General features: G+C 32.4%; 1 protein-coding gene across 2 annotated transcripts in view; it reads left to right on the forward strand.

Moving 5' to 3' along the window:
- LOC148617055 (A disintegrin and metalloproteinase with thrombospondin motifs 18-like) overlaps positions 1-17,999 on the forward strand; it is a 69,502-nt gene that overhangs the window by 30,212 nt on the left and 21,291 nt on the right. For both annotated transcript variants that reach the window (XM_088584341.1, XM_088584342.1), the window contains exons 3-11: positions 58-413; positions 9,007-9,148; positions 11,760-11,941; positions 12,697-12,780; positions 13,430-13,589; positions 14,762-14,867; positions 15,404-15,541; positions 16,580-16,733; positions 17,082-17,177. In XM_088584341.1, the coding sequence (XP_088440467.1) occupies positions 58-413; positions 9,007-9,148; positions 11,760-11,941; positions 12,697-12,780; positions 13,430-13,589; positions 14,762-14,867; positions 15,404-15,541; positions 16,580-16,733; positions 17,082-17,177 (1,418 nt within the window). The remainder of the gene's footprint in view (positions 1-57; positions 414-9,006; positions 9,149-11,759; positions 11,942-12,696; positions 12,781-13,429; positions 13,590-14,761; positions 14,868-15,403; positions 15,542-16,579; positions 16,734-17,081; positions 17,178-17,999) is intronic.

Consider the following 17,999-nt stretch of genomic DNA (forward strand, 5'->3'; position numbering starts at 1 on the left):
AACTTGACTAACATCTCTATTGATCTGATTTTTTGTTTTTGTTTTTTTTTGTTTCAGATGTAGAGATTGTGAATCCATTGGTTGTGGATAGAGATGGAAATTTAGTCTCACATGAACTTTCACATTCTCATATTCTTCACAGACGGAGCATATCGTCAGTTCAGTCATCATCACATTACCTGTTTGTAAATATCACTGGGTTTGGTCAAACATTCCAGATTGATCTCGAAGAAGAAAAAGATCTTTTAGCACCTGGATTCAAGGTGTATCATCGTCACAACTACATTAAATCACACATAGATACATTGATACGATCTCAGGAGAAGCCGTGGGATGAAACACGATGTCACTTCTCTGGAAAAGTACGATCTCATCGTAGCGGAAGAGCAGCACTGTCTGTCTGTGATGGAATTGTAAGTAGAATAAAGTAAATTAGCCAGTTTTCTTGTACTGCCTATAAAAGTAAAGGGCACCCATTGGAAAGATTTTCAAGCAGTGTTCTGTTTGAATTTGCTTCATCTTTCAACAAGGTCTAAAGTTAAAAAGTAGTTAGCAAATTTTTATAGCACATACAATTATAATGTTCAGAGGATGGAGTTTTCCCTTGGTTGAATAAAAATCACCTGCATTGAGTTGTTAACTGGACCATTAAAACAGATATTCAAACTTTTTTTTATCAGACACAGATTTAAATACTTCTTTATCTAAGAATCAGGCAAAATGTGTGTAAATTATGGCCAGTGAAGAAGAAAACACAGAGATTTTTTTTGTATAATTCAATTATTTGTAAATCATAACCTCCAGAAATAACAATAAGTATTTTTAAAGTTTACCTTTTCATGATATATATAGGTCATATTTAGTTAAAATGGCAGGAAAATTTCCCCATCACACTTTTCCTTTTTAAACAGTGAAACAATATCTATGTTACAGATGCTGTAGGATAAATTTAAGTAGATTTTCTGTTGTTATCTCGATCTATTGTATATATTTGAGGCAATGACAACCAAAATAAGAAAAATGATGTGCTACCCATTGCCTGATTCTTACATAGAATGGTATTTAAATACCTATTGAAGGATGAGAAGTTTAAGTCATCTTCTCAATTTGTCCAGTTAAATAATTACCCCAGCTGTATCTCCTGACATCATCATTGCATGGACTGTAAATAAGTGTTGATATACATGTGCATTTGTATCATGAAATGAACTTTATCCAAAAAAAGTTTTAAGACCACAATCACAAATACAATATAATAGACTGAGAGATAAAGATCTAGATATTAAATTCATAAGACCAATTTGTTTGATTCCAGCTATCTAATTGGGTTAAAAACATTTTTACTGACAGCAGCTACTTTTTATTTTTCTCAATTGCCCTTCTAAATCAATTCTTGCTCTATATATAATTATTTAAATGGAATGTATAAATCTTATCAGAAGTACCATAACAAAAGTTGTTTCCTTCAAGACTACATAATATTTTTGATGGATTTTAACTTCATCTTTTCTTTCAAGTATCAATAAATTACTATTAGTTGAATTAGTGGTTATTTTATTGTCAGAGAAAAACGTTTAGGGCAGTAAATCATACCATTTTGAAATGTACACCTTGTCCATTATTTGTTCCACCTTGACTTTGTTACAGCGAATGATATAGGTAACTTCAGGGAATTGAGTTGGCTTTCCCTAGATTAAATGACAATTACCTGATTAGCTTTCTAGTGTAGTTGTCTGAATAATTGAATTAACATGTTGAGTGATTTAAACTTTCAATCAATGTCTTTTGAGTTGCTGTTTCCTATCCAGAAGATTCAGATGATTTTCATTTAATTTAAGGTAATACCAATTGTATCCCCTGAACATCTTTGTTGTATGCGCTATAAAACATAAATAATGCAATGTGTTATGATAGAAATCAAGAAAGTTGTCAAATTCAATTTGCTCATTGCTGTAAGAAATATATGAAAAAAGCTGACTGATTTTTAAAGTACATTATCATGTCACAAATCATGTTTGACATTGCATATCTGCTTTGAAGAATTCAGCTGTATACTAGAAAGGAAGTTTGAATTGACCCTGTCTGTCTCCTGTTGTGGGAAATAATGACAGTAATTTCCTAGAATGTAGGTAATTTGTTTATGATACCCCCTGTGAAAAAAGTTCAGGGGGTATTAAGGAATCACTCTGTCTGTCTGTCTGTCCATGCTGTAACTTCTTTGTTCTTCGATATAGGCATACCATATGGGGCACATATCATATCATGTCTGGTACATGTAAAGACTTGATTGTAATTGTTTGTCATCATTTTATGGAAGAAAACGGTATACTTTTTGAAATAATAGGTATCTAATGGTACATTGTTTTAATTAAAAAAATGTGTACATGTATTATGGAATGTTTTACATTTGCTTAGATCGTGCATTTTTGGTTTTCTAACAGTGTTTTCCCATTCAAAATTATCATAGACATTTACATAACAAGCATACTTATAGAAAAACAGTTTTCTATAATTTTAGATAACTTATAAAGTTAAGGTAACCCAAACTGCTTAGGTTTTGATGAGGGAATTTCTCTCTGACGGAAAAATCATTACATTTATTTCGGTCTTGTACTTACAACGAATTGTGAATACCATAAACTTAAAAAAAGATGAAATTTTTTATTTAGAAATCCTTCTTATACCTTATTGTGTCCTTGAATAGCTTTTTCATTATAACATTTGACTATTAAGCTTCAGTGACTCAAATTGGCATTAAATTATGTGGGTGGCGGGGGATATCCTTTGTAAGTTTAACTACAGTTTTTTCAAGTAAATTGCAGCAATTTGGGGTAGAAATAGGCAGTTACACTCAGCAGTTTGAAAATCTTAGATTTCTTCCACTCTTGCTAAAGACAGAATTTCTTAACACTTGTATTAGAATTCCCAGATTTCTACAAGACTAGTGTCAGAACCTATCAATCAGATAACTTGAGCAACTTACAGTGGCAGGGTTCAGCGTTAATAGGAAACTGGATTACCTGTAGAGGAAAAATGAACTCACATTCTAGCACACCAATCATTTTGTACCACTAAAGTCCACCATACAAACTGTACCAGGTTATCACACCAAACAAACTACCACATAAGCACACTATACAATCTGTACCACTCAAGCACACCAATAAACTGTACCACTCAAGTGCACCAAACAAACTGTACCACTCAAGCACACCAATAAACTGTACCACATAAGCACACTATACAATCTGTACCACTCAAGTGCACCAAACAATTTGTATCAGGTTAACACACCAAGCAAACCAGGCACGTATTTACGCAAAAAAAGCTTTTGCCTGCACTTAATTTTGCCAGACCCCCTGCCGTAATTTTGCCTACACTTCAATTTGGCCTCAGCTACGTGCCTGCAAACTACCACATCAGCACACTATACAAACTGAATCACTCAAGCACACCAATAAACTGTACCACTCAAGTGCACCAAACAATCTGTACCACCAAGCACACATATAAAATGTACCACTCAGGTCCACAAAACAATCTGTACCACTCAAGAGAACCATACAAACTGTACTACTAAAGCTTAATAAACAAACTGTTCATACCACTCAAAGCACACCAAATAGACAATATAGCATACAAGCAAACCCTTTTTAATAGTGACTTAAAAAACTGTTGTAGGAGACTCCCTAATTATTTGAATGCTGAAATTGCCATTAACCAATTTATGATATTTTGGTTACCCCTCTGAAAAATTAGGTTAATCTGATAAAGCTGTGTAAAATCCAATTTTTTTATGTCACTTAAATTTGAAATAATAGATGTATTGAAACATATTGTGGGGTACTTGTCAAAATCACCCCTTATAACAAATTAATATCCTTTCTTAAAAACAATCTAATGATTGTCCACCTTCTTGTCAATCAATATTTTTCCCTTCACAAATCGATAATTGTAGCAAACATATCCATTGAAATATCATTAGCCCTCAATATAAGGATTAAGTTGAGGACTTGAGAAAAACTTCATTCTTTAACTTGAGTAGAGTTTGACATTTATTACCGAAATCTTGACCCGAGATGATCTCAATTCACAGCAGGTCATCGTACCTTTATCACATTGGCCTTACCTGTCTGACACACCTGGTTAAAAGAAGGTGTGGTCCTTTTGATCCTTTCTTTGATGTTGTCTTTTGATTTTTAAATGGGACTTAAACTGTCTATATATCTATGTTTAATGGACGAAAATGACACAATTAATCTTTGGTATAAAATAAATCGGCAGTTAATTTTACACACCATACAGGCGAATAAGTATCAAATTGTACGAATTGTAAAGAGCTGGGTGGTTCAAAGTCAGGAAACTTAAGAACTTCTGTGTTTTTTTAAGTCGAAGAGCTTGGGTATTGGTGAAGTTCGATATGCTTCTGATCAAATGAAAGATGAAGAAAAAAGGAAAGAAACATTTACATTCACATTTGAATTATAAACTAGAATATAGTGCAAGATGCAATTATGTGTAGTGAAGTGTGATTAATATGTAGTTTGTTTTTTTTTGTGTGTTTGTTTGTTTTGGTTTTTTTTTTTTACTTCTCCTAAACACTTGTTGAACTATTCTGTGTAAGTTTTAAAATTCCTATCAAACAAAACATTTGCATCCAAATATGTAGGTTCACATGCTCTTAACATTATTGGTGCTATTCGACTGAAAATGCATCTTAAGGTGGTAGACCTAGGGTAAGGGACGTAACTCCTGAAATCAGTGATATGTTTATGTCATATTCAATTTCATCAAAGCCTTTCAAGCTTTCCTTTGACTAAGAATGAAATTAGTCCAAGTTACTTTGATGCTTACATAAGATTGATGTAAAATGTTGAATACAAATGTTCCAATGATTTTTCAGAGTTGTGTCCCTTACCCTAGGTCTACCTCCTTAAATGGAAGAACACTTCATCTGCCTCAGATAGATGGCTTACCTCAATTGTAGGAGATTTTAAGTTCTACTGACCTGTTATTGTGCTAAGCACACAGCGTATAGAATTGGTTGGTTTATTGTCTGATTGTCTTGGTAGCAAGGCATTTATAGGATGGGGTGGAGGTATTGCTTTTTTGACTATCATAAGTGTACTCCACATAGGTACATATAGGGGGTCTCGTTTAGCTTAAAAAGTTTAGTTGATCAATTAGAAAGACTGCAAATCACTGGAGCAGCCCCAGCTCTTCACCATTTGTTTTTATTTCTTGATCTGTCACTACACGAAATTTGTAATTTTATTTATCCTTCTGAAAATTTTAACAGTGTCAGTGTTTCTTGAAGCATTGTCCATGATGCTCTGTTTGCAGGGTAATATGAAATATGATGTGAAGAAAAAAACCAATGGACAATTTTGTGCTAACTGTAGGACAGTCGATGAGCTTGCGTGAAGCATGCTTGATATACAGAGAGGAAAATTCTTTTGTTCTACCCAAGCCCTACCTCCCTAAAGTGTATATTTAGAATGCTTATCAACTTACCGCAAAAGAGTCTATGATTTAAGATTGTCATGCATTGCAGTAACCTGGAATATTGCATTGTATATTGATTTAAATCCATTGGTCTGTTCATTCAAAGTGCTGATGGTATTAAATAAGTATATTTATTCAAATATTAAATTTTAGATATGCCCTCTCCCCTTCTGTTTAAATACAGGATGATTTATTCCACAAAAAAAAATAAGTGTCCTATAAAAACTGAGTGTATAATCCCTCTTCACGACAGGGCATTAGTAACAGCCCTAGAATTTACATAGTGATCGGTCTGTAGGCCTAAGTTTGGTACTTTGATAAGAATAATAAGCTGGCTTATTCTTAGTATTGAATGCCCCTGAATCCCTTATAATCTTTAAATTGCCTTTTTTTGTGCAGACCCTTATTATCTTAAAACTTATCATATTTAGAATATTAGATTTATCATTGACATTGAAAATTTTGTGATATATGAGATGATATTTAGATTAATTACCATATTATTATTTATACTACCGAAAAGAATCAAATTCCGGACTTCTGTTTTAGATAACAGTTATTGGACTTATGCAGTAAGTCTGTCTAAATTCGTTTTCATATTGTTTATAAATTATGGTCTAATTATTAAATGGGGATGCAACTCATTCAAATAGTATTTTTACTTTGGCATACCTTAAAATATGGAATGGAAAATTAGAGCTGATCACTCATCTATCATCTTCCAATTTTGAGAATGTTTGTTTCTCATAATTTTTTTTTCAAATACTATATGGCTGGTGGAAAATTTGTTTAGTTAAGGGCTAAATAAGTGTAGGAAAAATTAGCTGATTCTAGATTTTGGCAGCTGCTAAGTGGTGCATTGCTCATATTGAATATTACCCTGAATTTATTTTGGCATTTTAAGAAAGCCAGCTAAAGTACAACAAAGTTAACACCTAACAAAAATGGCCAAGTATACAGTAGTATTTTTACACTTTCTACCAACTGTGAGGATTAAAAAAATAAAACTTATTTTAATTACTTAAAGACTAAAGCTGCATTTTTTGTATTTTTTTTTTTTTTTCATTCATTGTATTGGGAGAATATGTTGCAAGGAATTGCAATAAAAACCTCTCTATTCCATGCTCAATTTTATCATTGAAGTCTTAACAAATACCATAAAATGTTCTCTAAGGATGGCTTTTCCTTCAAACAAATATTTGTATCCATGATTTTGATATTACTTTGTTCATCAATGTTCTAAGCTCTGCTTCAAGTGGTTTCACTACATGATTGTTTTAATTTTTATATTTGTAGGGTAAATATAATGTTATATTTGGTGAAAAATATAAAAAAAGAAACATTCCAGATTTTATATTTTACAAAAAAGTATCATCTTAGAGACACAAAACATCAAAAGTATAGTGTTCAATGTACTCATTTTGGCTTCTTTAATGGTCAAAAATAAAATTTCTTGTGGTTATCCATTTATGGTAATTACAGCCAATTTCATCATTGTAAAATCCAATGTCATGATTTACAGAATTCTGTGTTATTAATTTCAACATGCATTGTAATTTAAATCTTCTTGTGACCAGGTCTTCATCATTCAGAGGCTTGCATGTCTTTCTTGGTACCAATTATGACTTTTTACAAGAAAATAATAGAATTATAAGCAAAAAATGAAAAAAATAAAAATTATTGAGGTTTAGTTTTGTGGACTATCAGATATGTAAATTTTGAAATAAATTATTTATTTATACAGCCACTTAAAGAGAGGAGCTATACTGAAATCACATTTCTGTCTGTCTGTCTGTTAAAACTTTTGTGATCGATTTCTTAGCTTTTTTTAAACCGAAAATGACTTTGGTATGATAACTTTTACATTGTTATCCCTTAAGAGGTTTTAAGAAAATCTTTTTCTTGTCTTACCACACCACTTAAGAATATTTTCATGTTGGCCATACTTAATACATTTATAATGGATTTCTCAGCTTCTATTGACCCAAATGGTTTTATACACTGTAAACGTATTAATTTTCGTCATGTGCCAATTTTTCCAGTGAACAGATAAACCCGAAAATCAGTATTAGCAAACACTATTACATGTTAATCATATTTTGAAACTGCAAAAGATGATACCTGCAAATATATTCACTTGACAGAATCTGCGAAAAATTACTTAGTAAGGTATGTTGCTATTGAATGGAAATGTGTATGGCTTTGTCCCTCTTGTTTTACTCTGTTTAATTTCAATCTCTCCATTCACCGTTCATTAGTACTCCACTGACAAATAACAACCTTACCAATCCATGAATCCATACCATGCTATGGGTCATCCAATAGTACAACATATCATCATAAGGGTGTTCAATATAAAATACCAGATAGTCGTCTTCAAAATAAAAGTTTTGTTTGAAGTACTATTAAGCAGTGATGTATGTCTCGGTACTTCTACTAACGATATATAACAATAATAAATTTCTATTCATCATTTGAAATTGATGCACCGAGCAATGACAAAATGTACACCATAAATTTTCTGTAAAGGATATCTTATTTGAACAACTTTTCTTATGCATTTGTTTGCCAAGGGGAGATAAATCTAAAATTGAATTCTTCATGTCAAGTTGTACTTCTGATTATTTAGATAGGTAATATTTAATTGCTGTCATAGATACCAAAGTTCACTGCACTGAATAAAAAAAAAATCTTGATTATTTTTTCAATTGCTGTATGCGATTAATTGATGAATTCTTGACAAAAATTTATATTTTGGACAAATTATAAATGTGTTTTAGTTTAAAATAGAAGAAAACATGAATTATACATGTACTTGTAAATGATCCAATGGAATTATTTTTGCTCCCTTCTACGAAAGGACAAGAGATCAGCTAAGTTTGGTTCTTTGTCCTCCTTAGCATCCATGTAAACATGCTTAAATGAACATTTTTTTCAATGGATCTTGCCCTAACAAGACACATACTTAATCCTTTGAAAATTTCTAGAACATGTTGACTGGTGGTAAAAGGTTTTTGCAGCGGGACTATTATTGTTATTAAGTGTCAGTCTCTGTAAGAATCAGGCAGTGAGTGAAACATGGTATGTAAAAAACCACGTTTTTGAAAGCTCAATTTGACTATTTGCATCATCAGAACGATTTTCCATATCATGTTGGAGCATTGAGTTATAGTTTCATTGAAATGCACTGAAAATGAATATTTCAAAGGCTAATAATTCTGTCAAAACCTCATTTTTTCTAACATACTGTTTAAAAATCTCTGAGCAAATCCAGTGATGCAGAGATCAAATGATGGTCTTTTCAAATAGAGAAAACAACCTTAAGTGAAATTAATTTTATTGTCAGATCGGTGGTTTTTTGACATGATTTTTTGCATATTGCCTGATTCTTACAAATACTTATACTTAAGAGACAGCAAGATTTCATAAAGAGGATACGAGCTTAAGTGCTGAAAATTGTGTGTTTCCTTTCTCTCAATTTGTACTCTTTTTTAATTTCAGAGAGGAATCATCAGAACTGCAGATGAAGATTATATTATTGAACCTCATAAAAGTCACAAGGTCAAAGGCCAAGGTCGTCCTCATAAACTGTATAAAAGGTCATCTATAAACCATCACCAGTATTACGACAGTTCCAGTAGACGTAGGTACAAGGTTCCACATTAGTTTTATCAATGTGTAACAAAAATAAATAAATAAATTCAATTTCTTTTTTTTCGATTTTATAATGCACCAAGTCACCAAATCATCTTCCCATCACATTTTCAAACTAACCAACTGTAGACTTTCCTGCTTTCTATTTTTCAAGAATAGTTTTGCTCAAAGTCATTAAAGATGTTTGTATACATTAATCATAGAAAAAATTCTGCCTTTGCAAGAAAAATGCTTATTCTCCTGACAATCACTCATTATTTTAGCAGTTTTGATTTATCTTAATACATGCAATATCACTGGTAAGTTTTACATGATTATGAAACATGCAACTTATAAACATTCAAAAATACTAGTTTTATACAACTGCAACATTTAGTGATATCATGACGTTAGTGTTGTCAACGTTGTTGTTATTGACATTGGTTAACTTTGGCTTATTTAGAAAAGCAGAGGACACTTACCCTACCAGTGCTTCCAGTTTTTAGTGGAGTCTGAGTTGCTCATTTACTTTTGTTACTTTGTGTGTATTATTTTGGATACTTTATATTCTTTGTTGTTAACTCTCCATTCAAATATGGTCATTCTGGTCGTGTCGTTACGGGAGATTTAACCATCATCGAAAATGAATCTCTGTGTAATATCCTTTCTAAAGGTCCCAAGTACCATGAACCATGCTCCATAAATTGGAATTAGTTCTTATGGATGCCGTTGAGGATTATGCAAGAAAATGGGTAAAACGAGAACAGGAAGACATTGATTCTCTGTCAGAGTGGTTTAAGGCCGTGAGGTCTTTAATTTTGAAACGAATGAAAGTTTTAAGTAGGTCAATGAGTGCCAAGGCTACATCCTTTTTCAAAGACCGTGATGTAGCAAAAACATTGTCTACTATACATGACAAATATGTTGTCGTACCAGTAGACAAAGCCCAAAACAACATTGTTTTTGTCTGCAAAACGTTTTACATCCAATGTTTATTATCAGAGGTAGACATAGAAAATAATAGCAATGATAAGACCTATACTGCTACCACACTCTCCAAAGCAGAGATTGTGGAAAACCATAAATCTGTGCTGTCCTCTTTTGGTCTCTCTACCAAGGACGATAATTGTGATTTACCCTCATGTACTAGATTCCTAAACTCCACAAGAATCCATACAAATGACGTTTCATAGCTGGATCTGCAAAATGTACCACCAAACCTCTTTCAAAACTTTAAAATTCTATACTCACAACTATCAAAGAGGGTCTGCAGTCCTACCACAACACTTGTTACTCCCATAGTGGTATTAATTCAATGTGGATCCTGAAAAATTCGAAAGATCTTCTGGAGACAATCAGTTCAAGACTATTATCTGAATATAATAGCATTAAAACCTATGATTTTTCAACACTGTGTACTTCTATTCCCCATACTCAGTTAAAATCCCGACTTAAAAGCATTATGCATCGTTGTTTTTCCAAAAAAGATGGTACACCCAGATACAAATATATAGTTCTTGGTAGAGAATCCTCATACTCTGTAAGAAATAATTCTAAATTGTCTTCCAAATACACAGAGGAAGATGTTTACAAAATGCTAGAATTTTTAATCGACAATATATTTGACCAGTGTGGTGGACATGTTTTTCAACAAAAAGTCGGCATTCCAATGGGAACAAATTGTGCTCCTTTACTTGCTGACCTATTCCCTCACTTTTATGAGGCTGACTTTTTAGCTGATCTGATCGGAAAGAAAGAATATCGTTTCACTAGATCCTTTAATCTCAGTTTCCGCTATATTGATGATATATTATCTTTAAGCAATCCTAATTTCGGGGATTTGATACATCGCATCTACCCCGAGATAGAGGATACTACAGACACTATGAAGTCAGCCTCATATCTTGACCTATCTTGAACTGTTAACAAATAGGCTTCTGGAACAGGGTTATGTTGCTACAAGATTGAAGTCATCACTACAGAAGTTTTATGGTCATCATCATGAACTTGTGGGTCATTATGGTATATCCATCTGCACCATGAAAACTGATTTATTCAATGGGTCATAGTTTTCCTTTCCTTGTTTGTCTACCCTGGACTTGACTTTTTATGAGCAACTCGGCGGGTGTTTCTAGAAAAGCAGAGGACGCTTACCTTACCGGTGCATCTGGTCCATGCTCCCAGTTTTTAGTGGAGTCCAAGTTGTTCATTTGCTTTTGTTACTTTGTATGTATGATTTTAGTTTCTTTGTGTTCTTTGTTGTGTATGTCTGTTTTCCATGTCTGGTCTTTGTTCCTGGATTACATTCCTTTGATTACCGCTATAACCTTGGTTCCCTTGATTACTCTTCCATGTCCTGTCTTTGTCCCTGGATTACATTCTTCTGATTACTGCTATAACCTTTGTTTCCCTTGATTATTCTTAAGATTACTATCAGAAATTTTTTCTGATCTTATTAAAATTTTTCCTAGTTGACTAAGTCTATGTTCATAAACTGGGCCATTGTAACCACAAAACATAATAGTTGTAGTGTCTATGATGTGAAATCAAATTCGCTACATTATATTTCTTGAACTGGCTTTAAAAAATTATCATACTCAATTTTTACCATTTTTTTGCAGAATTCAATGAAAATGACAGCATTAACAAAAGATCAGCCAAACAATCAGATTACAGTAGATATAAATACAAAAAACATGTCTCAGACAGAACTGTGGAGACTTTGGTTGTTGCTGACAAGAGTCTGTACCAGAAACATGGGGACCAGAACATTACAACATATACCCTCACTCTGTTCAACATGGTAAGTTTAGTTTTATTAATTGTATTTGGTAGATATTGTCTTCACTGTTCATAGCAATGCTTATATAAAACAAAACATCTTATATGCCACTTAATTTTGCCATTTCAATTGCATGCATTTTATCCTTTCCTAAATCAAGAATTCAAGTCTGTCAGGAATATATTACAGTGAGTAATATATGTAACTTCAGGGTCTCTTGATTTAGGAGGTGGACTTAGGGTAAGGGAAATAACTCTTGAAACCAGTGATATGTTTGTATCATATTCAATTTCACCAAAGCCTATCAAGCATTCATTTGAAACAGAATGAAATCAGTCCAAGTTACTTTGATGCTTAAATGAGATTGATGTAAAATGCTGAATGCAAACATTTCAATGATTTGTAAGAGTTGTGTCCCTTACCCTAGGTCTGCCTGTTTAAATTATAATCCTTGGTAATTAAGTTGACAATTGATAAAGAAATTTAAACTTTCTTTTCAACTTTAAACCATAGAATGTTTCAATCTCATTGTCATTTATCCGGTTTAATATCTAAGACATGTCAACTAATGATGCTCATTAAGTCAAGCCCCCCTCTGAACTTAACTATATTGCTTACTGTAAAAACCAAAAAAAATACTGAATTTCTTGTGATATGATAACTGTATGCATATTTACCCTAGCTCTTGTATCAAATAAACTAATACACTGATTCTGTTTAATTAAAATTTGGTATATGATGCTTTCATTTCAGAACTTATAACTTTTAATTTTTAGGTTGCTGAGTTATTTAGAGAAAGAAGCCTTGGGAACAAAGTCAGCATAGTACTGGTTGGTCTCATTATTCTAGAGGGAGATGAGGTAAGCTTTACAATCTTGGAACATATCTGGATCATTCTGGTTGGTCTCATTATTCTAGAGGGAGATAAGGTAAGCTTTATAATCTTGGAACATATCAGGGTAGTTCTGGTTGGTCTCATTATTCTAGAGGGAGATAAGGTAAGCTTTATAATCTTGGAACATGTCAGGATAGTTCTGGTTGGTCTCATTATTCTAGAGGGAGATAAGGTAAGCTTTCTAATCTTGGAACATATCAGGATAGTTCTGGTTGGTCTCACTATTCTAGAGGGAGATGAGGTAAGTTTTACAATCCTGGAACATTTAGTGTTGATCCAACCACTAGGATTTTAAGATTTTTGTTTATATTTTCCTGGAGTTCCTTTTAGTTTCCACTTTTCCTTGTTTTTTGAAGAAACTGATATAAAATACAAATGTGCTATACAACAATCTCACATCTTCGTGGATTTCGTATTTTGTCTTCATTTTTCCTTTCACTGTAAGAAACTGTCCAATGAATTTTTTAGTGTTACAGTGGTCAAAATGAAAGTTAAAAGTTCTACTTTTTAAAAATTTACATGCAACTTTCATTTTTTCAATGCATTTGCAAAGTTCTATAATGCATAAAAAATGTTGTCATTCTGAGGTAATTGTCAATTCATTATACTTACAGCCAGGATTAGAAATTGGTTACCATGCAGACAAAACATTGAACAGTTTCTGTTCCTGGCAGGCTGTGTTAGAGGGAGATAGAACCAGACAGCATGATCATGCCATCCTGATGACAGGGGTGGATCTGTGTTCTTATAAAAATGCTCCCTGTGATACTCTTGGTAAGTAATGGTGGTTACAGAGAGGGATCATGAAAATTATTAAAGGATGGGGGTTCCAATCCAGATATTTTTTAAAGGTGGGTCCCAGAGTATCTTTTGTTAATTTTGCCCACATTTTGCACAACTTTAAACAAATTGTTCAACAAAATGATGGGTTCCAACCAATGGAAGCCTCAGCCACTATTTATATGCCATTTAGTAAAATGAGGTGGATTTGAATTTAATCTAGGACAAATAAAACTACACCCTGGTCCTCAAGGTCACTTAGGTGTATGATTATACATTTCCTGCAGTACATCGTTTCAGTCAAAACGGAAAGGGATGCATTTTAAAAGTCATCATTTATGTAATTCTACTGATTAAAGCTATCTTAAAAATGTACAGCCTGAAGCTGTTAATTAATCTCCATGCCACAGTCTTTGATGTTAAAAGATAAAAATATACATGTATATATATAGATACCATAGATTAGTTGGTGTACACTTTTTTTTGTACTGTAGAAATATTTTTTGTGCTGGTGGTCTGTTTAAAATAGTTTATATAAGAGGCTGAATGCGTAATCAAGGGAACCAAGGTTATAGCGGTAATCAAAAGAATGTAATCCAGGGACAAAGACCAGACATGGAAAACAAACCTACACAACAAAGGACATGAAGTAACTAAAATCATACATACAAAGTAACAAAAGCAAATGAGCAACTCGGACTCCAATAAAAACTGGGAGCATGAACTAACCATTTTTTCAGGGATTGTAAGTTAGAGGTAAAGCTTCTTACTAAAAGAACAATGTTTGAGAGGAGATGAAATATTTGGATTATCTATTCCTCAATAAAACTAATAAGCTTCATAATACAAAGAAAAATTAAAAGATATTTGTTTTCATATGCCTTTGTGAACATATGTAAACTATGTTATGAACTCATTGGATCAGCATGGAAACTCATGCTTTATCACATATGAAAAACATCATGTCCTAACATATGAAAAACATATGTTGCTTTTTTCCTGTGAAAGTGGATATTGTATATATCTAAATGTCATTTCTCAGTATATTTTTTTAACAAAAACATGAGGTTGCTATGCAATATATAAATCTTAACCATTGTAAAATATTACCACCCCCTTTCTGCATAAAGACAAACAGACATGATACAAATGCTACTTATTTTCAGGTTTTGCCCCAATTGAGGGAATGTGTAACAGAGTCAGGAGTTGTACTATCAATGAAGATACTGGACTGACAACAGCATTTACTATAGCTCATGAAATGGGACATAAGTGAGTTTTAAACTTTAAGTAGGTTAAACAGGGATGATTTTTTCCCCGCTTTTTAGCAGAATTCCGCTATTTCAAATCCCAATTTCACTGTTACGATTCTTTTTTTACTTTTTATTTACTTCAAATTTTGCCAATTTCTGCTTTGTTTGTAGACCTGGTAAAATCATCCCTGGGTATGCATACTGCATATTTTAGTAGAAAGAAAACTTCAGAACCTGAAACATATCTTTTAAATTTTATTGATATTCTGTAGTGTGTGTTATCAATGATTTATCATCAAACTGTTGTAACTCCTGTTTCTGTGACAGTATATTGCGTTTTTGTGTTATGTTTGGACCTCAGTAACACACTACTTTAGTTTAACATAATGACATTTTATAACACAATTGCCATGTTGTAATTAATTATGATTTTATGAATTTGATGCATCATTAACCAACCAGCAGAGTTTGATAATAGTTATATAACTATTTTTTTATAGGAATAAAAATGAAATTCAACTCAAATGTTTCTTTAGATATTTTCTTTCTTTTCAGTTTTGGAATGTTCCATGATGGAGAGGGTAACTACTGTGCCCAGTCAGCTGGTAAACTGATGTCACCTACCCTTGTCAGTAAAGATGGACTCTTCCAATGGTCACTTTGTAGTAAAGCATATCTAATGAGGTTTCTAAAGTGAGTCCATCTACCAAACAACAGTTGCATTTAGCAGTTTGAAGATAGGAGTGCATAACACTAATTGAAAAATTAACATTTTCCTGAGATATACTACTTGAGTGGAAAATGTATGAAGTTGTCTCCCTTGATTTGATCCAATGGAGTGAAATGTAATATATATATATATAATGTGAAAGTACTTAAATTCATTGATACCAAATTTCATGGATTAGGGAAGAAACACAAGTTTGTGGATTCTTGAATTCATGGCTTTAAGGTTTTCAGTATACACATCAATGGAAATCTCCTTTTCACTGGGAACCAAATTTCATGGTTTAGCCCACCCAAGAAAACCACGGAAAATTGGTACCCAACAAAAGATAGTTTTAATTGAAGTCTACAACAAATTCCAATGCTTGCATTTTAAACTTCTATTTTCATAGTTGTTGATTTTTGTGGATTCTCTTTAAGTAGCAGTCTATGTAAGAATCATGCAAAATCTGAAAAATGTGATACACCCCAAAAAAGGCTACATATTTTTATTTTTGCAATTAAGTTGTTTTATGGGTCTATATTATGAAATGTGTAATTATTAATTCCAATCTATCTGCTCTTAGGAGATAATCAACACTGAAAATCCAACAGATTTCATTGTATTTGAGTGTTATTTAGAGAGTTTTCTCCCTTAATTTTGAAATCTACAGTGCATTCTGTATAATTTTTATCTCCTAAGAACATGAGTTATATAAAAAACAGAATGTTAATTTCTGCTTCCTATGGCAATTTAAACAAAATATAAAAAAATAAAAATATGTAGACTTTTCTTCCATGAATTACATTTTGCATGATTCTTAACTGGAGTGCTACTTAATCAACATATTCCATAGAAATTCTTGCAGTTATTATGTTTGTCTACTGCACATTGAAAAGTAGTTCACAACAAAAGTTCTACTTTTACAATCACACAAACTTTTTAAGTCATGAACAATTTTACAACAATTATGAAAAGTGTTTGATTTGTAGTTATTTCCATTTTGTCTTCTGTGATGTTTTCAGTACTCCCCAAGCACAATGTTTATCGGATACTGCCAAGAATGTAGCAGAGTTGTCTTTTCCTGATAAACTCCCTGGAGAGTTATATGATGCTGATGTTCAGTGTAAATGGCAGTTTGGATCCAAGGCAAAGTTGTGTGGATTTGAATTCGGAAAGGTAACTTAGCAGAATATTGTATTATGTATAAAGCTGTACTTGTTAGGTTGTGAGCCTAATTCTGATTTTTATTTAGTTTTTTGATATTTTACATTAAAAAGTGCATGTGACAGAAAATTTTCATTTATCACAGCAATTTGAAAAGAAAAAGGGATGGACTATAGTCTTAAAATTAGAGAAAAGTTATTAGTTTATACCATTTTTTAGTGGCAAGATGATTTAAACCACTCATTAACAAAGCCTAATATATATGTATGGAACTTAAAAATAAAATGTCTTAAAGAAACCTGTAATAGAATCATATATAGGATACATAATTAATTTTGATTTTTTTTTCTTTTCTAACAGGACATTTGTAAATCTTTGTGGTGCTTCAGAGGACGAAAAAGATGCGAGACCAAATTCCTTCCAGCTGCGGAGGGTACATCGTGTGGTCATGGTAGGGTAGGTAGGCAATTTTTGTCTTGCTCAGCAGCTCTGTTATCAATAAAATGTTAAAAAGTTTTAACTGAGGATTTGGAACAAAATTAAATGAAATTAGATCATTGTTAGGTTAAAAGAGCTTTCATGATAGGGTCTTATTTTTTGGGTAGAATGGAGGAGTCAATGGCGAATCCAAGATTTCAGGTTAGGGGTCCTTAAATAAAATGAAAAGGCAGCTAGAAAAGTTCTTTTTTTCCTAATTTTAGTGGGACGAGCTCAAGATCAGTCTCACTATGAATCTCTGCCTGGGGTGAGGACAGTGCATGAATTACGTTAATTTGCTGTCTGTGGTTTCATATTTATAATGAAATAAATATCAGAGTCATATCTAGGTTATTGTTAAAGAAATCTTTTCTTTTCTACCTGTCCCATACGAGTAAATGCATGAATATAGAGGGTTTAAAATATTCCGTAGTTAAAACTGTTTTATTACTCCTTCTACCCACAAATCTATGACAATGTAATCTGAATGTAAAATTATTAATCTTAAAATTGAAAAAATGATCAGCTTTTATTCTTTAACTAAATAAAAATTCAATACTTGTCATTTTTGTGTAAAATATGAAACTTTTGTACATTTCAAAAACAAAAATATGTTAATTTTCATTTAGTAAGGCAGTGAACAATGTATATATGAATGTTGGAATTGGTTCATTGAGGTCTCACTCATCCAGCACAGACTGATGTTTCAAGGTCTTAATGTACCAAAATATTTGGCTGTCTTGGTAGTTTGACTGGGACTATAGCTTATGAGTTGCAGTAGAAAATTTCATGAAGATGTTT

This window comes from Perna viridis, chromosome 5 (assembly GCF_037379345.1).
Source record: "Perna viridis isolate PV_CMFRI_1.1 ecotype Kerala chromosome 5, ASM3737934v1, whole genome shotgun sequence".
Lineage (NCBI taxonomy): Eukaryota > Metazoa > Mollusca > Bivalvia > Mytilida > Mytilidae > Perna > Perna viridis.